The sequence below is a fragment of the Prionailurus bengalensis genome, chromosome C1, assembly GCF_016509475.1.
Source record: "Prionailurus bengalensis isolate Pbe53 chromosome C1, Fcat_Pben_1.1_paternal_pri, whole genome shotgun sequence".
Lineage (NCBI taxonomy): Eukaryota > Metazoa > Chordata > Mammalia > Carnivora > Felidae > Prionailurus > Prionailurus bengalensis.
The window spans coordinates 142719365-142744705 of NC_057345.1; the positions used below are offsets into that span (position 1 = coordinate 142719365).

The window sequence follows — 25341 nt, forward strand, 5'->3', positions numbered from 1 at the left end:
TAAAATTTTGAGTATCATTCTACAGAAACACGTATATAGGATGTACAGTATCTGTCATTTAAATGAGATAAATTGTAAAGATGTACAATGTCACTTTTCAAAGTACTTAACTTTTTAATAAATTCAATTTTATCTTAGCACCACAGAGACCTTCAGATTGGTCCAAAAAGAAGAAAGAACCTTTAGGGAAATTGGCTTCTTTATTTAAACTTATTGTGAAAGTGATCTACTCTTTCCATACTCTGAGCTTCAAGGAAGTACATTCTGATACTCTCCTCACTGTTGGCAACTCAGTCACCAGTATTCTTTCCAAAGTACTTGGACGTATTTCTTTGGCTTCTATGATCCGAAAAATATTTGCAACTTTATCAAGACCTCTGGCATTATTTTATGAAAACTCAAAGTAAGTATTTTTTGACTTAATAGCTTTAAATTAAGCGTCTTGGATATAGGTAGCAAACTTTGGTCATTTTCCTAGCAGCGTGTGGTTACAAATGATAATCTACAATTTAGTGAAGAGGACAATATACTCTGCTTTTGTTAAAAAGATAGTTCAAATCATACATAAAACGAGGTAGAAATTGTGAGTTTTTAATTTTGTATGGTAGTTCAACCCTCCTTTTCAAAAACAAATTTTTTTAATGTTTAGAGAGTGTGTGTGGTGCAGGGACAGAGGGAGACACAGAATCTGAAGCAGGCTCAGGCTTGGAGCTGATGCTCAGAGCCTGATGTGGGGCTGGAACTCATGAACCACGAGATCATGACGTGCGCTAAAGTCAGAGACTTAACTTAGCCACCTAGGCACCCCTCAACCCCCCTTTTCAATTTAGTACATCTCTTTTTAGATTTCTTAATACAAATAAATACACCTGTTAAGTGTATGACTTACATGTAGCATATTTGACATGCTACTTTGCCATTAAGTATATGGCGTGCACTTAAAATATTGTATGTATCTTGCACCATACATACAAGAATCTCATTGTCTTTAATGTCTCCATAGGGTTCCATGAAACTTTGTACCCAATTTTTTATTAGTGGACATATGTGTTTTTCCAGCCTGTTCACTCATAACAATATTATAGTTGAACATATTTGTACACACATCAGTGTCCTCATTTTCTACTATGTCTGCAGAACAAGGCCCTAGAAGTTAAATTGTTGGTCCAAATGGTATACACATTTAAATTTCTGAATTATCCTGTAAAAAAATTATTTTAATTTACATTATCCTTTACATTTGAATTGAAGCAACCATTGCCTTAAAAAAAAACCATGAAAATATCCCAAATAGCATACTTTTTAAAAAGCAGCTTGAGGGGCGCCTGGGTGGCGCAGTCGGTTAGGTGTCCGACTTCAGCCAGGTCACGATCTCGCACTCCGTGAGTTCGAGCCCCGTGTCGGGCTCTGGGCTGATGGCTCAGAGCCTGGAGCCTGTTTCCGATTCTGTGTCGCCCTCTCTCTCTGCCCCTCCCCCGTTCATGCTCTGTCTCTCTCTGTCCCAAAAATAAATAAACGTTGGAAAAAAAAAATATATAAAAATAAAAATAAAAAAAAAAAAGCAGCTTGAAAGGATTCACTGATGTCTTTTCTGTCAAGCTTATGTGGTTCAATCATAATTGTCCCATCTTTTTAAAGTTATATTTTAAAAAAAATTTTTTTTTTCCAACGTTTATTTATTTTTGGGACAGAGAGAGACAGAGCATGAACGGGGGAGGGGCTGAGAGAGAGGGAGACACAGAATCGGAAACAGGCTCCAGGCTCTGAGCCATCAGCCCAGAGCCCGACGCGGGGCTCGAACTCACGGACCGCGAGATCGTGACCTGGCTGAAGTCGGACGCTTAACCGACTGCGCCACCCAGGCGCCCCTTTAAAGTTATATTCATAGAGAAAGTTTCAGGAACAAATTTTACAAAGTAGAACCCTAAATACATCAACTTTTTGTATGTCTTTCAGTTTTTAAGTTTCATCAAAAATAATTTATGCTTTTTAAAAAAGGTACAGTAACAAGTAAACTAGTATTAGTAGTTTGAGGTCTATTCCAGATGTTTTTCTTGGACTCCTTTTTTAAAGATAGGTTTGTTTCATGCTTAATGTTTGGTAATTTGACATTTTTTAGATGAAGATTTGGGGCACCTTTTAAAATCACTACACATGTCTCATTTTTATGGCTGCATTATGTATTTTTAGGCTTAACTTTCTGAAATATAAGTGGTACTCTTGTGTTTTTCTTCCCAGGCTTGATGAAGTTCCTAAAGTGTATAGTTGTATGAGCAACAAGGTAAAAATAGACAATTGTCTGTAAAACATAGCTTCATGAAGAAAAAATGTTAGAGTTCAGATAGTCGTCTTCCTTACATATACTTCTGATTTTTAAAAGGTTTATATATTTTCAGTTTTAATAGGCATTTAATAACATGACATGGACACATACACAAGATAGTTTTTAAAGAAGAATAACATTGCTTTAAATTCATAGACCTCATTAACTCTTATCCCTTTATATAGGAGAGTATTTATAGGTAAAACTTGTATAGCCAGCTGTTAATCTCTGTTAATGAGAAAACAATTTTTTCTGTTAATGGAAAATAAGCTTGACATCAAATCTTACATCAATAATTAATTTCACCTGACAGTTTGTCAGTTTATATAATAAACCTGTATTTAAGGAAATAGGTGCTTTAAAAACCATTTGAATTGTAAAAATTGAAGAAGTGGTAGCATGTTGTGAGTTGCTTAATTTATAATTCTTTGTGCTTTTATCTTTACTGTTTTAAAAGCACATTTCCAAATGTTATCCTAACAAAATTTTCCTTTTTCCTAGTTAGAAAAGCTATTAGGAGAGATAATTACTTGTCTGCACTTCAGCTACACTGGAACTTATGACAGCGAACTTCTTGAACAGATTTCTCCATTATTATGCATAATATTTTTGCACAAGAATAAACAGATTCGAAAACAGAGCGCTCAGTTCTGGAATGCCACATTTGCTAAAGTGACGATGTTGACTTATCCTGAAGAGTTAAAGTATGCTAATAACCTATTTCATATAGTTACTGTGATATGTAAATTGATATTTTTGTCTTAAAATGAATTTTTCTTAGAGGAATCATTGCAGAGGATTCCTCAACTGAAATGTTATTTTGAGGATGTGGTAATTACTAAACATTATTTGGTTTACTTTGGTCCTTCGAGTAACTTTGTTTTTAGGAACATAAAAAGCAATTTAAAACTTTCCTTGATAAAAGAAATACAAAGGACAAGAAATTGATGGTTATTACATCTGGGTGATGTGTACATGGGAATTTAATGTAAAAGTCTACTCCTGCTTGAAAATTTTGTATGATAAAAATTTGGAAAATTTTTAAATAAGAGAATTTGGGAACTGAAGAATGTAGCAAAGAAACTAAATGTACTGTCTACATTTCTCCTAGTTGTGTGTGTATATAGAGAAAGTCTTTAAACTAGATGTATTTTGTCACTTTAAAATTGTAATTAAAGTGTCCTTATTAACATATTGTTAGTATTCACCAGTATTACTTGACTCAAGGTATATATGTTTATGTACTTTTTTAAAGACCAATATTAAGACAAGCCAAACAGAAATTTCTGCTCCTCTTGCCTGGTTTGGAAAATGTTGAATTTATGGAGGAATCCAGTGGCCCATACTCAGATGGAGTAAGTTGGGATTTTTTTTATTTTTCAGTGTTGTTCATTTATTCCATTTTCGTGTAATTTTTTAAAAGACAAAAACCCAGGGATACCTGGGTGGCTCAGTCAGTTGAGCGTCCAGCTTTGGCTCCCATCATGATCTCGCGGTTTGTGAGTTCAAGCCCCGCGTTGGGCTCTGTGCTGACAGTTCGGAGCCTGGAGCCTGTTTCAGATTCTGTGTCTCCTTCTCTCTCTGCCCCTCCCCCACTCATGCTCGCTCTCTCTCTCTCTGCCAAAATTAAACATTAAAAAAATTTTTTTTTTAAAGACAAAAACCTAAAATATGTTACTGACTTAAGTAAAACTTGAACATAAGAACATAATAATACAGGATTTTTGTATGACCTCAGTTGTCTGGCTTGAATACTTTTTTTTTTTTTAATCTGAGTGTAACTGACATACAATATTGTGTTTCAGGTATACGTCTTGGTGATTTGATATTTTTATGCATCATGAAACAATCTTCATGATAAGTCTAGTGATCATCTGTCCTCCAAACTTATGACAGTATTATTAACTATTCCCTGTGCTGTACATGATTTATTTATTTATTTTTATATGTTTATTTTGTGAAAGAGTGGGGGGGGGGGGGAGTAGAGGGAGAGAGAGAATCCCAAGCAGGCTCCACACTGTCAGTGGAGAGCCTGACATGGGGTTTGATCTCATGAACTTTGAGATCCTGACCTGAGCCTAAATCAAGAGTCAGATGCCTAACCAACTGAGCCACCCGATTGCTCTGATTCGTGTATTTTATAACGGGAAGTTTGTACCTCTTGATCCCCTTTGCCTGTTTCATTTGCTCCCACCTGATCCCTGCTCTGGTGTCCAGCAGTTTGTTTCCTGTCTTTGAGTTTTTCTGTGTTGTTTGTTCATGTTATATTTTAGATTGTACCTATTAGTGAAGTCATATAGTATTTGTCTGAGATTTTACTTAGCATAATATTCTCTAGGTTAATCCATGTTGTCACAAAGGGCAAGATTTCATTCCTTTTTATGTGTGAGTGATATTTCATCATGTGTATATATCTTCTTTTTTTTTTGTATATATCTTCTTTATCCGTTTATCCATTTATTTTTCATTGATCACTTAGGTTATTTCCATATCTTGGTTATTGTAAATTATGCTGCAATGAAGTTGAGGGTGTGCATCTCTTTAAATTGGTGTTTTTGTTTTCTTTGGACGAATACCCAGAAGTAAAATTGCTGGATTGTATGGTAGTTCTATTTTTAATTTTTTGAGGAACCTCCATACTGTGTTTTATAGTGGCTGTACTAATTTACATTCCACCAATAGTGCAAGGGTTCCCCTTTGTCCACACTTTTGCTAACACGTGTTATTTTTTGTCTTTTCCATTTATAGTCACTTTTACTGGTGTGAGGTGATATCTCATGTTTTGTTTGCATTTCCTTGATAATTAGTGATGTTGAGCATTTTCTCATGTGCCTGTTGGCTATCTGTATATCTTTGGAAAAATACTTATTCAAGTCCTCTACCCATTTTTTGTTTGGGATTTTTAAAAATACTAAGTTGTTTACTAACCTCTTATCAGAAGTATGATTTGCAAATATCTTCTTCCATACAGTAGGTTGCCTTTTCATTTTGCTGATGCTTTCCTTCATTGTGCAAAAGTGTTTCTATTCGATGGAATTTCATTTATTTTAGCTTTTGTTGCCCGTTGACCTGAAATACTTTTATGATTTAAGGGCATTAAATTTCACCATAGATTCTCATGTAAATAGTCTGGTTTTTGTTCATTCATTATCTTTTTTGAACTATGGCATTTTATATATATTCCTTTGCAAATGTAATTATTATAATACATGGTTAAGTGTTACTTCAGATAAACCAAAATAATAATTATTGGTCCATGTCTAAGCAAGAGCTACCCTTCATTTTTCTCCGTTCTTTCCATCAAATCCCTCATTCCTTCTGTCAGAAAAACACATATTTGTTGTCACACACCCACTTGAAACCAGGGTACTTTGGCCAGTAACAATTACTTACTGTCTGAGGATCAAGGAGTAAAGACATGGGTAGTGCATGTCCACGAGGTACCACATTCTTAGACAACTTTGTTTCTATTCAGCAACAACAAATGGAGTCTAGCTGTTCTTTGTTTAGAACCTGTAAGAGAAAAGTTAATGGCCAACTGAGTACTCTAGTGTTAGTTCTTGGCCTATCATGTATGCCTTACTGGTTGTATGATGTTTAAAGTTTCATGGCTGTGATTTTTCTTCTTAGAAATATTTTCAGTAATTGGAAGGGTCTTTGAGTCCAGTAATTTGATTCATTTTAAGTATTTATATGATGTATCTTATTCTTAGAATTTGTAAAATTCTCAAAACATTCAGATTTTATAAAATTTCTAAAAATGGTGCACAACAGCTGTGTAGGTTAGAAATGTCAAATCTGTTTGATGTTGAATTATACAATGGCTCTTTTCTTTGACATGACTTTAATAAGTTTGAATAATGAGAAAAAATTTTAATATTTGAAATGAGCATTTATTACATTGGAATTTTCAAAGCATGAAAAGGTTAAGTAGAGCATTTGTACTTTTTAGCAGTTTTAATTTTGGGGCGCTTGGATGGCTCAGTTGAGTGTCTGACTTTGGCTCGAGTCACGATCTCATGGTTTGTGGGTTTGAGTCCCGTGTTGGGCTCTGTGCTGACAGCTCAGAGCCTGAAGCCTGCTTCATATTCTGTGTCTCCCTCCCTCTCTGCCCCTTCCCCACTTGGCACGTGCACACTCACTCTCAGAAGTGTTAAACATTTTTTTAATTGTTTTATTTTTAATAAAACAGACAGAGAATTCACAGTTAAATATGAAGATAAGTGGCATGGAAAGAAAATCAAGTGGAAAAAGAGATTCTTTTTTGGCACAAACAAAGGATTCGAAAGAAAATATGAAACCACCAGGCCAAGTATGTTTTTCCAAAATTTATTTAATAGAACTTTTAGAGTATATGGTAGCTTGAGAATGTATAACTTCTAATTGGAAGAAAAAGCTATTAAAGGCTAAATAAAAGGATTAAAGAAGAATTAGAGAGTTTGGTCTAAAAGAACTTAGGATAGCATGGAAATCTAGAAGCTTTGGAAGAGATGATTCATTCTTCCTGAGGTTTAAGTCTGTTTAATATGTAGCATCCATTAAGTATAGTTAATTCAGGCACCTATCCATTAAGTTCCTTGAAATGGAATCAACTATAGGTATGAATAATTATAGAATAGGTAGCATCAGAGACTGTTTTAGAACTTCTGGTAAAAGAGAACACAGAGGTAAGACATCTAAATCTAAAACTCGTAATCTTAACTAGTTGCCAGTCAACTGATCTTCAGACAATAATTGTCTCTTCCGTGACTTCCAATAAGGATATTCTGGAGTCTTGAAACCATGGCCTTTGGCAAAATGAAAGAATGTTATGTTTTAAGGAATGACTCCAATACAGTCAGGTAGCAACTATGATATAGAATGAAAACAATTGCATTGAAAAATAGTAAAAGTAACAGTAGCAGTGTTCTTGGTCTGTAGTGCATATTTTTTGGGCAACTTTTACTTAACTTGACTAGTATATGCTTCAGCTTGAGAGCTGGTGATACACTCTCTTGCCAAACCATTTGATTTTCATATGTTGTCCTGAAAACCATATTTGCCTGTGCTTTGTTGGTAACTTGCCTACTTTTTAAAAAGGTGTAATAATTTTTACTTTCCAAATTTTTTTTAGAGGTAGAATGAAAGCGAGCGACATTGTACTAATTATTAACCAAGGATATCATATAGATTTGAATTTCAAACTTCTTAGTCATTATTGAAGACCTTTTCTAGAGGGCTAGAAGAGAGATTGGTACGTTTGCTTTTTTAAAATTTGCAGTTGAAATTAGAGTCGCCTTCTCCAAAAACAAAGAGTGAAATGCCTTTGGAAGAAGAAAAGTCTGTCGACTTTGTGTTTATACCTTCCGAAGGAAAAGAAGCAAAGGAAAGAATACTAACTGAACATCAGAAAGAAGTACTCAAAACAAAGAGGTTTGTAGTCCTTTTATCTTGAATTAGATATTCTGTATTCACATTTAGATGTGCAGCAATTATAACTTTCTGCTTAGAACTGAGGTACTGTATGTATAATCTGTATTTTAATGCCAGAAAAGATGTGCCATATATGGTTGCATTTCATAATGCATATGGTAACTTAGTTATGTACCAAATATTTCTGAATTCAGAGGTGAATCATTAATGGAGGTAGTATTGGAGGAGAGGATAGGGAAGATGATTTCATGGAAAATAAGCATCTAAGCCTTGATTTTATATTGTTCTTAAAAGACAATTAGATGTACAGTTTTAAGTTTAATTTCTAATTGTAGAAATGTCGCATTTTGAAGTTACTTATGTAAGATCTTTTTTAGGTGCGATATTCCTGCCATGTATAATAACCTGGATGTTTCACAGGATACTTTGTTTTCTCAGTATACTCATGAAGAGTCTTTGTAAGTATGGAAGATGTTGAAGTAACTGGTTTTCTAATTTTTAATTAAAAATAATTTATGGGCAGCTGGGTGGCTCAGTTAATCGTCTGACTCTGATTTTGGCTCAGGTCATGATCTCACAGCTCGTTGTTTTGAGCCCCACATCGAGCTCTGAGCTCTGCCTCTCCCCTACTCTCTTTCTCTCTCTAAAAAGAATAAATAAAATTTTTAAAAACAGTATTTTAATTTGCACATTTTTATTTCAGGGAAGTTCCTACTTTAACTGAAAAATCAAAGGAAGATTCCAAGGTGATATTTAAGGTATATTTGGTATTTCATATTTTGGGGTTTTTAGAATTACCATTCCATTATGAAGTCTTGTGTATTAATTTTAAGATGTATTGCATAATCTCTTAACTCTTATTGGCAGACTTTGGCAGAATTGTAGTCATTGTATTTGTGGGTATTTGTGTGTTTAAAATAAAATATTTGGCTTTATTAAATATTTATAATTAGAAACACAAATTAACGGGTGTCTACCACCACCTTTGGAATATTTGCAAAATATTGAAAGTCAAGTGTTACCTTTTGAGTTACTGAAGTTTTATACTAAGATATCCCCCACAAAGTCATACTTACTTGCAGACTAATCTATATATGTGTGTACTTTTCTGTGCAGGAGGAACAAATGGAGAGTGACATTGTCATTCCTCAAGATGTCACAGAAAACTGTGGTATGGATGAACATCCTGAAAAGGGTTCCCTTTCAAATAATGAGAGTGGTTCTATTGAAGAAACCAGCCCAGACATACTGAGCAGTAATAATGATGCCAGAAAGAAAGCTTTAATTTCATCAACGAAAACACCAACTGAATGTGCATCTAGTGCAGAAAATACTTTTGGTGTCAACAGTAGCTCAGTTTCTAATGTCATCATTTCTGGAACTCCCCCACAGCCTACAAGTCGGAGGCAAACTTTTATTACTTTGGAGAAGTTTGATGGTTCAGAAAATAGACCTTTTAGTCCATCTCCCTTAAATAATATGTCATCAACTGTTACAGTGAAAAATAACCAGGAAAACATGAGTAAAACAGATATTCCATCAAAAACAAAGAAAAGAGAAATAGCTCTTGTAAAATCTGACTCTGAAAAAATAGTGCATGGAATTAAGAGATCAAGCCGAAAGTCGAGTAAAGGTGAACAAACTGGGAATAAAAGGTCTAAGCTCTTAATGAGATCTGAGCAGGAGAAAAATACTCAGGAATCTCTTGATGGAATGGTAGCCTTAGAAAATAACCAACCTGGTTTGCTTAATCAGACAGAATGTATGTTAGATAATAACCATACTCATCTCTCTGAATCTGCAGTGGAGTATGAGGATATGGTGCTTAAACCAACAATAGAAAATGCAGTGTTATTAGAAAACAGTACTGTAGAAGACAAAACATTAGGAATTAATTTAGAATCCAAAGAAAATACACCCCCAACTGTAACACCAGCAGATCAAATAGTAGATGAGGATAGTACTATTCAGATAACTCCAAGCCAGAAAACCCTTAGACGATCATCAAGGCGACGTTCAGAAATAGCAGAGCCCACCACTGACAGCCAAGAGAAAGAAAATAATCAAAAAAAAGAGAGACGTAAAGAAGAAGAAAAACCTCTTCAGAAGAGCCCATTGCAGGTAAAAGATGACTTGTTACTTAAGCAAAAACTGATTTCTGAACAAATTGTGCAGGAAAATGTAGAGAAAGGAACTAACTTACATGAGAAGACCTTTGGGGAAACCAGCACTAATGCTGAAATTGATGAAAGTAAAAGAAAGCTAGACCTTGAGAATATTAAATCTGAGGGCGACGGTGCTCAGGACATTGCAGAAAAGTCCTCTGAAAAACCAGTAAGTGGACGAACACGGTATCAAACAAGAAGAGCATCCCAAGGTTTACTATCCAGCATTGAAAACTCAGAATCTGATAGTTCTGAGGCAAAAGAAGAAGGTTCTAAAAAGAAGAGATCTGGAAAATGGAAAAACAAAAGCAGCGATAGTGTTGACATTGAAGATCAAGAAGAGAAAGTGGTAAAACAAGAATGTATAAACATTGAAAACCAGACACTTGATTGTAAAGCAAATTCTGACGTAGACAGAGACATAAAATCTCAGATTTGTGAACAAAAAGATGAGAGTAGTGTAACTCTTGAAGATTCTACAGTATCTTCAGATTTATTGCAGGTTTCTGATGACGTATCAAATACTTATGAGGGAAAAATCAAAACCAACAAGTGTGCAGAATATTCTTTTTCAAACCCATCAGTGCCAGAATCAAATCTCAGGACAAGAAATGCCAGTAAGAGATTACAAAAACGAGATTCTGTAGAAAATAACAGTGTGGGAGAATCTTCAAAAATAGGGACATCAGACATTTCTTTGCTTTCTGAAAAATCTTCTCAAACACTTGAATGCCAACATAAGAGAAGTAGGAGGGTAAGGCGATCTAAAAGTTGTGAGTGCTGTGGAGAAAAATCACAACCTCAGGAAAAGTCACTCACTGGGTTAAAGAATATGGAAAATTACGATGTAAAGGTCACTGAAACAAAAAAGACAGACATGCAAACAGCTGTACCTGTATCAGAAACTTCTAAAGTTAATCTGTACTCGGAGGTAAAACTTTCAGATGAGCATCATGCTGTGAATTTTCATTTGGGTCTCAAGGAGGAGAATGATACTGTTAATGATTCGTTAGTCATATCTGAGACTGAGTTCAAAGAAGATACTGTCCAAAACCCTCTTCCTTCCGAAGTAGTGAATTTTGAACAAGAAACTTGTGATACGAATTCTGCAGAAGCAACATCTCTTGAGAGCCAAGGGCCGTCCAATAAAAAATGTAAAACTGTTGGCCCATCTTTAGATGATTCCAGGGATAATTCACTGGAATATTCTACTTTGGAGATTAACAAAGAAAAGCCAGAGGCTGTCCTGGAGAAGGAACTAACAATAGAGAACATTGCCAGTGTTGAAACAAATGCATGTGAAGCTGAAGCAATATTTAATCCAGAAGTAGTAGAAGCTGTTGAATTGGATACAGAAAGTGATCAATCTGAAGCAGGCTTATCTGAACAAAAGGATGCCAAAACTGTTGTTTTTGAAGAAGAGGTAATGGAGATAAACAGTGGAAGATGTGATAACTCTGAAGCAGAGGCAGCTGAAGAACCGAATGCCGAAGAAACAGTAACTAAAGAATTTAATTCTGGTATTGGTTATTCTGATGATACCACACCTGTAAAAGTGAGTGCTCAGGCAGAGATACCTGAACAAACAGCAGTTGGGGAATTAGATGAAGGAAGTGATGAATCTAGTCCAAACTCATCTGAAGAAATGAATGCTAAAATGGAAAATTTTGAAGAGACAGTGATTAGTGAGGTAAATGCTGAAGCTGACCAAGTCAGTGAAACAGAGGATGGGGACTTGACTACTAAAATATCTACTAAGCTTGTACAGGCCAATACAAAGACATTGACTATGGGAATCGACAGCTTTGTTTTCAATACACTTGAGATGAGTATTGAAGAAGGAGAGGTGGACTCTAATAAAACTGAAGCAAATATTGAACTTAGTAAGTCTGAAGAAACAACATTAGATGACAATCAAATGGTAGAAGGGAATGATGAAATTTTACAAGAAGTTCACCCTACTTCAGAGAAAGTGGAGGAAACCTCACAGTCTCTGACATCCGAAACAGCCATCTCCGAACTAATAACAGAAGACAATAATGCATCTCCTCAAAAATTAAGGGAACTTGATCCTTTACTTCTATCAGCAAATGGCAGTCCTAGTGGCATGCAGACACGCTGTGTCTGGTCTCCTTTGGCTTCTCCATCCACCAGCATTTTAAAGAGAGGATTAAAAAGACCACATGAAGATGAGATATCGTCACCTGTTCACAAGGTAGGGGAATTGAGGTTGAATATTAATTAGCCCATATTTACTTTGAGTATTTTGGTCATACAGTGACACCTGTTGAATGACAGAATATTAGACCACTTATTTTGAATGTTTACCAAGGTGACTAGGGAAAAGGTTAGGCAGAAGGAAAAGTGTTGATAAAAGGGGACTTAGATCTGTCTTGAGGACACTGAAGATTTTCAGCCATGTACATTTTTCACCTTTTGCAGAATTGGTGAGGATTTCTCATGATAGTTTTTTTGTTTGTTTTGTTCATAACATGAGGAAGCATTTAGAAATGGTGGTAAAACAGCTTTAGTTAGCATTTACTGTGTGGTAGGACATTGTATGGTCTGTTTCACATTGAAGTGTTTATATAAACTCATTTCCAGACCTTACAACGAAAAAGTCTCAGGCTGTGCCTTTATCAGTTTCTGGATGGGATTGCATTTCTAATTTTATTTCCCCATCTTCACTAAAGTCACTTTTGTGAAAATCGATTATCTATGTATCTGATTTAGCTCCTGACCCTATAACTTAAACATAGTTTGTTGACTGAATAAATTAAAAAAGGAAAAGTTACACGTGCTTACATAGCTGAGCTTGTCCTCTGCTTAGCAAAGGAGTTCTGAAAAGGTATGATGTGAGCATTCTTTAACTTTAAAATTGAATCTGCCATTTACTGCAGAATACGTGTGTTTATATATACAAACATGCTTTATAGACCTAAGATATACTTAATTTTGCCTTTAGCAAGGACATTGTGAAAACTTCTCAAATACACCAAAAATTCTTACACTGACAGTTCAGTTTTTTGGTTTGGTTTTGCTTTGCTTTTATTTTGAGGCTGTGTGTGTGTGTTGTAAGTATCTTAAGTTTAATTAAATTATCCATAGAAGTCTTTGAAAAGTATGAAGATAGAATGCTTTTTCTTCAGTATAATTTATTTTTCTTCTGTATATATATTTTAGATTGGTGATAAAAGTTAACTAGTCATGTTTTGCTTGATAGTACCTCATATTTAATTTTTATGTAGGCAACAGTAAGACATTGTAGTTTCCTATAGCAAATACATACAGAATCTGCCCACTCTTGGGAATCAAGACCAGGAGACATTTATATATATATATATATATATATATATGTATATATGTATATATATATGTATATGTATGTATATATATAGGTGAGGATTTCTCATGATAGTTTTTTTGTTTTGCTCATAACGTGAGGAAGCTATATATATATATATATATATATATATATATATATATATAGTTAATGGCATAAATGCTCTATTGTGTATTTATATCAAATAGCTGAATGAATGAACACATCATAAGAGTTTAGTAGAAGCTAAAATGACATCATGCTGGGACTAAGAAAGACAAAAATTGCCACTCAGTTGCTGTGATTCTGGTATCCTCAAAGAGTTTAGAACAGAGGTTAGTAAGATGCACCAGAGCCCAGTTAGTACCATTTCTACCTCTTTACCTTATTTTTTTAAAGTTACTGTAGTAAGCCTACAAAGTGACTAGAATTTGATGATACAATTTCAACTGCTGCATACAATTTCATTGTTTCTGCCACTGTCCCTGTTTCAGTCTTTGTTGGTATATATTATGTCGAGACCATTTAGAACATGGATAATTGGAATGATCTGTGGTATTAAGTAATATCTATGAAAGCAGCCATTAGGAAGAACTACAGCAATGTGCAGTTGGCTTCTACTGAAGTAAATTAAGCTTCTAAACCCACATTCTATTTCAGGGAGGCCTGGTAATGAGAATTTATGGTGTGAATTTTTTTTAACTTTAATTATGTTAAATAAAAACATGGCCTGTGTTTTCAGGTTCGCCGTGTCTCCTTTGCAGATCCAATATACCAAGCAGGATTGGCAGATGACATTGATAGGCGATGCTCTATCGTTAGATCCCATTCTTCAAATAATTCTCCCACAGTAAAAAGTGTTAAAACTTCACTTACACAATCTAAGGTAAGCTGTAGGCTTTGAAATATGCATATATGTATGCAGGCATAGGAATGAGTTAAGTATAATTTGTCTTAAAAATAGTAAAGAAGAAAAATTCTTTGGTTTGAATGTATTGTTTTGTCTGTGACATGGTAAGCAAACACGAAGAATGGGAAGAGACAGTAAGACAGGAAGTAATTGATTAGGTAATAGTCGATTACATTTTTTCATTTTCTCAAAATTTTAGGAAATTACTGCAATCTAAGTAATGAAATTATAAAATTAGAGTTTCTAGGGTTCTGAGTGAGTTTTTTTTTCTCTTCTTTCTTCTGTCTAGCATAATGCCACTTCAACCAAAGGATTTCTGTCCTCAGGATCACGTAGCCCTAAATTTAAGAGCTCAAAGAAGTGTTTAGTAAGAAGTGCTTTAGTTTTCATGCAACTTTATTTTTTATGTTCAGTCAGGTGACCTCTGTTTAACGGCTTTTGAAATTTATTCTAAGATTACAGAAATGGCTAAAGAACCTGTGCCATGTCCAGCAGAAAGTGTTTACCCAGCTTTGGTGAACTGTGTGGCTCCAGTTGATATCATTTTACCTCAGATTACATCAAATATATGGTAAGGAGTTATTTATACTGGTCTAATACTTCAAGATGCCACTTGTTTAAGAGGAAAAGTTAAATGAGGTTCTCCTATTTAGAACTGATTTACATGCACTTTCACACATTTTATTTTAAAAATAAAAATTTATCTGGGAAGATGAGGCAGATAGGGCAGTAAGAGAAGCATCTATCATAATTAAGTAATGGCTAAGATAATTGTGCTCAATATTTGCCAGGTGCTATGCTGAACTCTTTGCATATGTTCTTATTTAATCCTAATTATAAATCCCATAAGGAGTATATTTATTATTTTCCACTTTATAAGATGAAGTTTACAAAAGTTAATCAACCAAAGTCAGGTAGCCATTAAATCATAATGTAGGTGAAATCTGACTGACACACATTGGGTTTAGTCTCTGTCCACTGCTATTGCTTACGCTGGACAAACATGTCAAATTCAAATTTTGTTTTAACTTAAATGTACATGGGGCTATCCTCAGAGTGGGTTAAGTGTGCCTGTATAAATGCAGTTATGATTGAGCATAAGTCAGGAAATTCAACTGGATAGGCCATCACAAATAGAATAACTATAGAGTTGCCTGGGTGGCTTAGTTAAGTGTCTGACTTTGGCTTATGTCATCTCAAGGTTCTTGGGTTAGAGCCCCACATCAGGCTCTGTGCTGACAGCTCAGAGCCTGGAGCCTACTTCAGCTTCTGTGTGTGTGTGTGTGTGTGTGTGTGTGTGTCTCTCTCTCTGCCCCTTCCCCACTTGAGCTCTGTCTCTCAAAAATAAACAAACTTTGGGGCGCCTGGGTGGCTCAGTCTGTTAAGCATCCGACTTCAGCTCAGGTCATGATCTCATGGTTCATGAGGTCAAGCTTTGCATTGGGCTCTGCACTTACAATGCAGAGCCTGCTTGGGATTCTCTCTCCCTCTGTCTCTTCCCCTTCCCCCACTCGTGCTCTTTCAAAATAAATAAGTAAACTTTAAAAGATAAGTAAACATTAAAAAATAGGTATAAAACTATATGATGACATTTCTCCTTTTTCTCTTACCTCTTTAGGGCAAGAGGACTGGGACAGCTCATTAGAGCTAAGAATATAAAAACAATTGGTGATTTGAGTACTCTTACAGCATCTGAAATAAAAACTCTTCCTATCCGTTCTCCAAAAGTGTCCAATGTAAAAAAGGCTCTCAGAGTTTATCATGAGCAACAGGTAAACTTCAATGTTAATAAATCATGTATAGATAAATGATTTAGCAATACAATTACAGAAGTTTGTACTGTTGCTTAAAAACTCATTTTATGCCACCTCCCCTCCACACCCCCGCCCCCCACCGCCCCCAGGTAAGAGTAACTTAGAAGGTCACTTTATAATTTTATAGACAAAGTTGGCTTCTTGAGTTTGTATACTATCTTTGTGTAATGCGTCTCTTTCTTCTTCAGTTCTCCTACCCCCTTGTCTCATTCGTTTCCACCAAATTCGTGATTGTGGTTCTGTGGCTGCTATTCCTAAAACCTGGTCGTTCAAATCTAAACATTATAATAAAAATCTTGCAAATTTGTAGTCAACAGTACTTTCGTCTTGATATCCAAGACAACTGGGACTAATTTTTCTTGCTCTTATCAACTTTTTGCACATATTTTGGGTTATAGACATTTTTGAAGATTCTCCACCCCCCCTCGCCCGCCCGTAAAAATATATACAGAAGATTCTGTATATTATTTCAGAAGGATTTAGATTGTACTGAAACCCATTCAGAGACCCTTTATGTGTCCATTGAGGTTATGCAAAATTGTGAATAAATGGGGGCGGGGGGAGATGTTAAGATTGAAAAACCAGTGTTTATGTTAGAATTTCTGAGACTGCACCTTACTACTCAAGACTTCTATTTTCTTGAAAGTCTTTGATTTAAAGATTATTTGTGATCTTTAAAAACCTGTTAAAAAAAAAAAACAAAGACTATATTAGTAATTTTCAGTGTCTGAAGTACACTCAGTGGTCTGTGGGCCCTGAGATTTGTCTCTGAAAATTAACATTTTTTAAAAGCGGTTTTATTGGAATACATTGATATACAGTAAGGCCCATCCAGAGCACACATTTGATTTTTAGTATATTCACAGAGTTACACAGTTGTCACCACGATCTAATTTTAGAGCATGTATTACCTCCCCAGAATGAAATCCTGTATAGCCCTTAGCAATCACTCCTCATTCTCACCCCCCCCCCCCCCCAATTTTTTTTCTCTATAGACTTGCCTGTTGTGGGCATGTCACAAAATTGGGTTCATGAAACCTGTGGTCTTTTGTGACTGGCTTCCTTGAGCATAATGTTTTCAAAGTTCACGTGTATCAGTATTTCATTCTTCTTTATGGCTAAATAATATTCTATTGTATGAAAATATAAAATATTCATACAAATTCTGTATGTTATTTAAAGTTTAGAAATCTCTTCCTTGGGTTTTCTTTTCCCATGCTTCTAAACTTGGGAAATGTAATTTTCTTGGCTATCATGGATTTCTCTTAAGTCCATTAGAAAATATGAATTCCTAATCAGCTCTTTGAGAAAACACTTTGTAATCCTGTTTTTTGTGTCGTTAGTAGAACATAGTTTCTTAGTATTATTAGCTAAGTTAATAGTCCTGTGATAGGCTGGGAAACATACTGTGTCAGATTTTTTTCCAGCTTTGGTATTTTTTAGTCGTTTTAAAAACAACTTTCCAATTTGTTGATTTTGTTTTTTTTTTTTTACTGGCCTGAATGTATAATCAAGGTAAAGTCTCGTGGACTAGAAGAGATACCAGTTTTTGATATTTCTGAAAAAACAATAAATGGAATACAAACTAAATCTCTCCCTTCTGATGAAGAAAGACTTGCTTCAGGTATATTTTAACAAAGTGGGACAATTTTATTTATAGGACCACCTAACTTGAAGAAATATTGTTATGGTTCTAGTTTTAATTTGACCATGCTCTGTTAATTTGACCAGTTTTTGTGTTGTTGTTGTGCTAGTGGCCAAGTGCATGAGAAAGTAACTGATTTGACTTCAAGTATGCCTAGCTGTTTTTATCTAATTGTTAACTGCTATTCCATCAAGGTCTTAAATAGGGATATAAACTAAAAATTGTGTTTCAGTTACGCTGTTAATAAAAATGAAATTGCCTGACCATTTCTTTAATGGCACAGAACAAACTATGGTAGATATTTCTGTTGGCCTTTTCCTTTTGAGGAGCAGGGATACAGGTACTTAAACTTTGTATTAACGTAAAAAGAGATATATACAACTTAATTTTTATCTCGGATAAATTGTGCTTTTTTTCTTTTTCTTTTTAGATTTAATTGATCCTGTTGCTTTAGAAACTTCATTACCTAAAAATCTTATGGCACAGATTAGTGCACTTGCTGTTCAACTGGATTCAGAAGATCTCCATAATTATTCAGGAAGCCAGCTGTTTGAAATGCATGAGAAACTTGGTAGCATGGCAAACTCAATAATAAAAAATTTGCAGTCACGCTGGAGGTCACCAGCCCATGAAAATTCCATTTAGTATCTTAAGAGAAAATTGAAGGTTTTTTTTTTTTTAACATCACTGGATTTTTTTGATTCATAAAATAAGTTCTGAAATACAGCACAGTTTCAGTCTGACTGTTTGCAAAGTTGATATTTCAAACCCTGAAGGGCTGTGACTTATTACGTAAGTTCAGTTTGTAAGTTCATATGTAAAATTTTTGTTCATACGACATTTTCTTGGCTGCTATGCATAGCTTTTGGAAAAATTTAAATACCTTGCTGAAACCTGAAAAGCAAAAACTAGAAACAAAAGCATTTTATTTTACACGTCTTAAACTCTTGGATATTCTGATGAAATGTTCATGTAAAATACGTTATTTTAAGTAAAATTGAACATTTCTATTTGAATTTTTGCTGAACTGGTAAAACTGTTTATACTTTTTTTTTTTTTTTAATTTATATTTGTTGTGCCTGAGGTTTAAGAAATTTGTTCTTTATAGAACACCTCAAAGGAGATGCAGAAGAATTGAAATGTTTTTTCGCAGATGTCAATTTTGGACACATTTCAAAAAAAATACCAAAAGTTGCAACTTTTGGGGTTAATATATTAAAGCCGAATTTACTAAAATTCCATTCATTTGCATTAGCAAATATTTGTGCAACAGCATTGGTGAAAATTTAGTCATTTGAGACCTACCCCATTCATTTTAAAATGCATGACTATTTGTACATTATGTATAGATTTAAACGTTTTTAATTTATAAATTTCAGCCTTTGTTAATGGCATGAATTTTTCTGCAGCTACTTGTGAATACCTTTGTTTAATAGAAACCTATTTTGTATATATTAAATGCTGAGAGATCAGTATGGACAGTTAGAAGTGATTTGTGGGCTTGCTGCAGATGATTGTAGGATTCTGTATCTACAAATACAAATAGTTTTGTACTTAGTAGTCTTAGTAAAAACATGAGTTTATTTTCTAAAGTAACCAGAATGAGTTATAGAGATGAGAAAGTGTTACATAAGAACTTTGCTATTCATACCTATACTTTTTTTTTTTGGAAGGAGGGTGTCCACCACTAGAAAACGTGCTTCATCACATTTCTTTTTAATGGAGAGTTAGTATGACTATTTTTGTTACAACTTGGACTATAAGAAATCTAGACTTTATCTGCTCTTTTCACCTACACCTAAAGCAAACTTGGAAGAAATTTGAAATTGTTCTTTTGAAATATGTATGTTTTGCCTAGTTTAAAAGAATAGGGTGTATATAATTAAAACGTTTGTATATTTTACCATCTAGTATTAGTGCCTGACTTCCCACATTTGTTTCGTCTCTTCACAGTGAGAATATCTCATTTGCTCTCTGAATAGAATGAGTGAGTGACCTCAGTTTCATCCTTTATTCAGAACTTAACCAGTTTGAAAAGGCACACATTATTCAGCAAGTTACAGCAAGTTTAATCCTTGTGTCTAGTTAATTTTTATAATACTCAGAAGGGGACCACCAGTCAGCCAGCAAAGTTGGTGTCAATTTCGTAATTGTAAAATAGTAGTTTATATCGTCTCTCTTTGCCCAGATTCTTTTTTATAGTAAAGAGGCATGTAAGTTTTTTTAGTTAACGGATGTAAGAAGGTGTGTGTGTATGTGTTTGTTTGGAGAGTTAAAATTGGCTTATTTCTTACTGTGTCTTAATGTTTGTGTTAACTGGTTGGTGAAATGAGTTCTAGGGAACATGAACAGTATAGCAGAAAATGTGACTAAAATGATTATCATTTACTTAAATCACTGAATTTGATACAAGCACAGCTATTAATTTTCAAATGTTATAGTTGCACAAGGATGTATTTTAAAATGTTATTTGAAGGCAGAAACCAGTTTGCTAAATCTTCATTCGTGATATAGTTGTAAGTGTATATTTGAGGCATCTTAATTTTATTATTCTTGCCTTAAATGTTTCTGCACATTTTCCCCTGAATGATTCCTGAATAGCAAAAATTATTAACACTCCTTGATCAGTTTCAGTGTGTTGTTTCACTATTAAAATAACATCAGTTTTCCAGCTATTTTCTAAGGGTTAATAAAACAAATGGCAGATATTAGTAAGAGAATCTAAATGTGATTTCTTATTTTATGCATTTATGAAAAGAATCTGGTTGCTTGCAGAAGCATAGTACAATTTATGTTCCAAATGGGCTTTGTATAGTGGATTTAAATTTTCAGCTTTGCAGTGAACCCATTCTCAAAATGCTGTGACATTTGAATAAGTTTGAAAGCCATTGTTGAATGATATGGAGCTTTTGTTCTAATTCCATATTGTCTAAGATGAATCGGGTTTTACACCTTGAAAGTAGTCAGGGATTCTGTTGTATTTTTAAGAACCATAAAAATGTCAAGCAATTTGGATTATGTTTTGCCTAAAATAAAAGTGGCAGGGCAAGAAACAAAATTAGGGGAAAAATGGGACAGGGGGGTGTGTGTGTGTGTGTGTGTGTGTGTGTGTGTGTGTGTGTGTATAAAATTTACAATTAGCATTTTTCTAAAAAATTAAATTTTTTAATTAAAATAATTAAAAATAAGTGCCATTTAGAAAACCATTCTTGGAATTTAACAGAAAATGTGAGTTAAAGGGGTCACATTTTCCCTTAATGCCATTCTTTCCAACTTGACTTTACAACCCAGTAAGAAGGGCCTAGTTTCCGTCTTACATTCTTTGTTACTGATTTTCAGGGAGGTAACTTTGCAGCTGGGCTAGGAGGTCATAAAATAGCAGCTATTGACAATATTACGATTTTGGTGGAGGGGAGAGAGCTGTTTGCTCAATAGCACAACCCATGTCTGTTTTATTCCTAAACCATCAGAAAGGTTATGTACATTGTATACAAACGTTAAAGTTTTGCTTTTAACAGTGCTTCTCAGATTTGGCTGTATGTATGAAAATGTAGATTATGATTCAGCAGTTCTGGGCTTGAGGCCTGATAGTTCATGGCCAAAAATTTCCACATGATCCATACAAATGCTCATGTCTGTGGGTAGGCCTAAGATGCTACAGGCTGCGAATTAGGTGATAATAACTCAAGTAGGTTTAAATCCCAGGAATTGTTGCTACAAAAGATAAAGGTTAGTATTTTTTAAAATAATTTTTTTTCAGATTTATGTTTGGGGGTACAGACTGGTCTTGAAGCCTTCAAATTAAAGTTCAAAGTTTTTTCAAGAGTAAAAGGTAGAATTTTGCCTCATTTGGAGCCTTTTTTAAATATGGAAGATTTACAGTATTGGAGAGATTTATGTTTTTAAGTAGGCAGTTCTATATTTCATATTGTAAAGAACCTTACTAAGCAGATTAGACGATTTGAACCTTTTTCATTAGTGTATGTGGATTATTTTCTCATTTTTCTAATATAAAAGTAAAATTTCAAATATTAGGAATGTATTTAGTCTCTAAATCTTGCCTTCTAAGTTATGGGGCTTCATATTTTACTAATAAACGTTGAAAACAGACTACCCCTAATTAAGATTAACTTGGCAGTAAAGTTAGCAGTACCAAAATAAGTCCTAAAAGATGTGAGTTGTAATTTTACTAAAGACTTCTGGTTACTTTGCCATTACATTGTTGACAGTTTGTGTCATCTTAAAATGGTGCTTGAAAAACAAATAATTTCACCCAAAAAATGAGTTTCTCTGGGCATTGTTATGTTGTGTTTCCCTAACATATTTTAAATGCTTTTTGTGTGGATTGCACTCCTTCAGAGCACTTAAGAAAATGTAGCCAGAAGTTAGGTAATGGGTTTTTTTAATTGATTTGTCAAAATTTGTTGATTTTTTTTGTTTGTTTGTTTTCTGGGCTTCGGTTTGCGATGGTCCAGTTGATGATAATGTCTGTTATATGCCAGCCTTTGTATATTGCTTTTTTTTTTTTTTTTAATTTTTTTTAAGTGTTCATTTATTTTTGAGAGAGAGAGAGCACAGCAGGGAAGGGCAGAGAGAGAGACACACACACAGAATCCAAAGTAGGCTCCAGGCTCTGTCAGCACAGAGCCCGATGTGGGGCTCGAACTCATGAACTCTGAGATCGTGACCTAAGCCAAAGTCAGACACTTAACTGAGCCACCCAGGTGCCCCTGTATATTGCTTTTTGAAAGTATGTATTAAAATCTGAGTCATGAAGATTTGAAGATCCTTAGATATTTAAGAGTAGAATTGAGTATTCACTCAGTTCTTTAATAGAATGTTAAATTTTATAACATGATCTTAACCATTTTTTCTTTAAATACCAAAGAATATTTAAAACCAAACATGAAGTGCCAAGCTGTAAATGCTTACTTCCTTGAAGTATACCATTAGAAGAAAAGATAATCTCTCCCTTTACCTGAGAGTATAAGATTGAAGGCAATATTTTAAATTGATATCACATGGAATAAGAGAAGTATATAGCCTTTTAGTATAGGAACAGTCCTATAAACTTTGAAAATAGCTGGTAGTTATCCTATATCCTATACACATAGTACCAGAACTGGTACTAATAAATACCCTGAATAATTGTTTGAGATCTACATTATTTATGGGTTACTCAATCTGGCTCAGTCACTGGTAGAGCATGCAACTCCTAAGCTCAGGGTTGTGGGTTCGAGCCCTATGTTGGGTGTACAGATAACTTAAACATAAAATCTTAAAATATATATATACGTTATCTAATATTCTGCCCCCCCAAAACAGTAAATAAAACAACTTCCAACAATAGGCAGAATCATTCCTTAAATGAATAAATTGGGTATAACTAGGAAGTTCACTTTCAAAATAAAGTCATGGAATGGAAAATGGAATATTGTGTAATAGCTGTTTTGATAATTGAGTAATTAGATGTCTAAAGAAATTTTTATTTTTGTAGAATGGGAATTTTCTAAAAGAAGAATGAAATTAACAAAGAATTTGAGTATAGAAACTGAAAGATGTCAGTCCTAACCTAGTAAGTTTTTATGAACAGGTCAAAAAACTATAGCCTGCCACCTGTTTTTTATACTTCCTGAGAGGTAGGAATAGTTTGTACATTTTCTAAAAGGTTGGAAAAGAAAAAAGTAATATTTTGTGACACATGAAAGATGAAATTAAAATTTCAGTGCCAGTAATAAGGTTTTATTGGGACACAGCCATGTTTTATCTACATACTGTCTTTGGCTGCCTTCCTGCTGCAACAGTAGATTGGAGTAATGTGACAGACTATATGGCCTATTAACACCTAATGTTCACATATTTGGCCCTTTTGCATAAAGTTTACTGTTCCCTGGTACAAAGGGTATGTTTGTTCATACATGGCGTGTAAGTCCATTTGGTCATTTGCTTCTAAATGGCAAAACGGGGATCTTGCTTCCTTAAATCCTTAATTTATTGTTGTTACTTAGATTTTACAAAAATGTGTTCTCCTGATTCCGCTTATATCTTAACAATATTGCTCAAATACATATATACTAGGAGGTACTGGTACTTTTTATGTATACTTTTTTCCTCCTATTTAAACTCAAATTATAGTTCTGTGTTTGCCATGGATGTTGAGGGGCGTTGATGTGAGGGAAAGGCATCTGACATTCAGTGGTTCTGTCATTCCTGTGAAATAAATTGGGAGTTTAGGGAGTTTGCTTTCTGTGTTGGTGAGGAATTAATGCTTTCAATCTATCTTAACACTACCTCCTGTGGATAGACTTGACTAAATGCACTTAGACTGAGAGAAGCCAAATCAGTCATTTATTAGCCTATGATAATTTTTGTTCCCACCACTTGATAAACTCGAAGAGAACTTAGTTTTACATTGAAAATATTTATATTTGATAAGTCAAATGACTTAAGTTGAAATTTCACAGAAGTACCTGTTCATCACTCAATTAACTGCACTAGTATTTGGGAAATAAGTATGTAGTCAGTATTATTTGTGTAATGCTTTATACAGTGTTTGAAGCAGGTAGACCAATATTAAAAGTTTATTTTCAGGTTCATTATGATCGGATTCAAGGAGGGAGAATCTCTGTCTTACCCACCATAAAACTTTTCATGATCTATTGAGAGCTGTTATCACTTGCCAATTGAAACTGGATATTGAAACATTTTTAAAGAAATGCACTTTAATCTGAAATAAAACTATAAAATCAATTCTGGCACTGTTTTTGTTTTGTTTTTGCTTTGAAGTTCATAAGATTAGCATAATCAACATACATAAAGTGAACACTGTCCCTCCAGAAACACATGAGCTATTCATATTTTATGGCCTATCATAGCCTTAGAAGAGGTTCTTTTTCTTGTCCTAGTTTTATAGGTTTCACACTTCTAGATAACATAGCTATATTAAAATTGAATAGACTTAATGATATTGAAAAATACTGTATTAGTTTACTATGGCTGCTATAACAAAGAGCCACAAATGGAGTGGCTTAAACAACAGAAATTTATTGTCTCACAGTTGTGGAAGCTCGGAGCCTTGAGACCAGTTGTTGGCAGGGTTGGTTTTTTGTAAGGGCTGTGAGGAAGACCTCCGTGCTTCTCTAGCTTCTGGTGCTTTCCTAGCAATATTTGGACTAGCATGTAGAAGCTTTGATCTCCACTTTCATCTTCACCTGGTGTTCTCCATGTGTGTGTATTTGTCCAGACTTCTTTTATAGACCTCAGTTCTGTTGGTTCTGAGCTCACTTCATTTTAACTACTGACTTTTGCAGGGACCCTAGTCACAAATAAGGTCACATTCTGAGGCACTAGGGGTTAGGAGTTGTGGAAACCTGAAGAACCCATAACGTGAATTTCACAAAAGTAGCCCTGAATAATAATACCATGAGCACTGGTCATCAGGGGAACTGTGTGACTCCAGTATAACTTCATCAGTTCCTCTCTTTATTACAGTCTCTTGAGGATGGTATGAACAGCTAGTCACTGAGGATCTTTGCAGCCTTAGGTCTTCGCATTTGTGTAATTTGTAGGTGTCTGTACAAAGGACTTCCCTGGTATCACTGTACTGACAAAAATGGGGGTCTAGCCTTTCAAACAGGAGGCTAGAAACAGAAAGTTGGATGAGCAGGAAAGTTTGAACCCTGGATGTGGATTGTCTGTTTTAAGGTGTATCCATTGTGATTGTTTTAAGATGTGGTTAATAGGATTCACT

At 34.5% G+C, this 25341-nt stretch overlaps 1 protein-coding gene across 4 annotated transcripts in view; it reads left to right on the forward strand.

Moving 5' to 3' along the window:
• RIF1 (replication timing regulatory factor 1) overlaps positions 1–24337 on the forward strand; it is a 75482-nt gene extending 51145 nt beyond the window's left edge. For 2 of the 4 annotated variants that reach the window (XM_043576675.1, XM_043576674.1), the window contains exons 22-36: positions 139–403; positions 2239–2281; positions 2825–3027; positions 3579–3678; positions 6516–6635; positions 7584–7735; positions 8113–8193; positions 8439–8493; positions 8852–12115; positions 13965–14108; positions 14422–14499; positions 14588–14703; positions 15751–15904; positions 17462–17570; positions 18022–24337. In XM_043576675.1, the coding sequence (XP_043432610.1) occupies positions 139–403; positions 2239–2281; positions 2825–3027; positions 3579–3678; positions 6516–6635; positions 7584–7735; positions 8113–8193; positions 8439–8493; positions 8852–12115; positions 13965–14108; positions 14422–14499; positions 14588–14703; positions 15751–15904; positions 17462–17570; positions 18022–18236 (5099 nt within the window). In that variant the 3' untranslated portion in view covers positions 18237–24337. The remainder of the gene's footprint in view (positions 1–138; positions 404–2238; positions 2282–2824; positions 3028–3578; positions 3679–6515; positions 6636–7583; positions 7736–8112; positions 8194–8438; positions 8494–8851; positions 12116–13964; positions 14109–14421; positions 14500–14587; positions 14704–15750; positions 15905–17461; positions 17571–18021) is intronic. The other 2 variants (XR_006296825.1, XM_043576676.1) reach the window with 2 other exon arrangements.
• The last annotated feature ends 1004 nt before the right edge of the window (positions 24338–25341 follow it).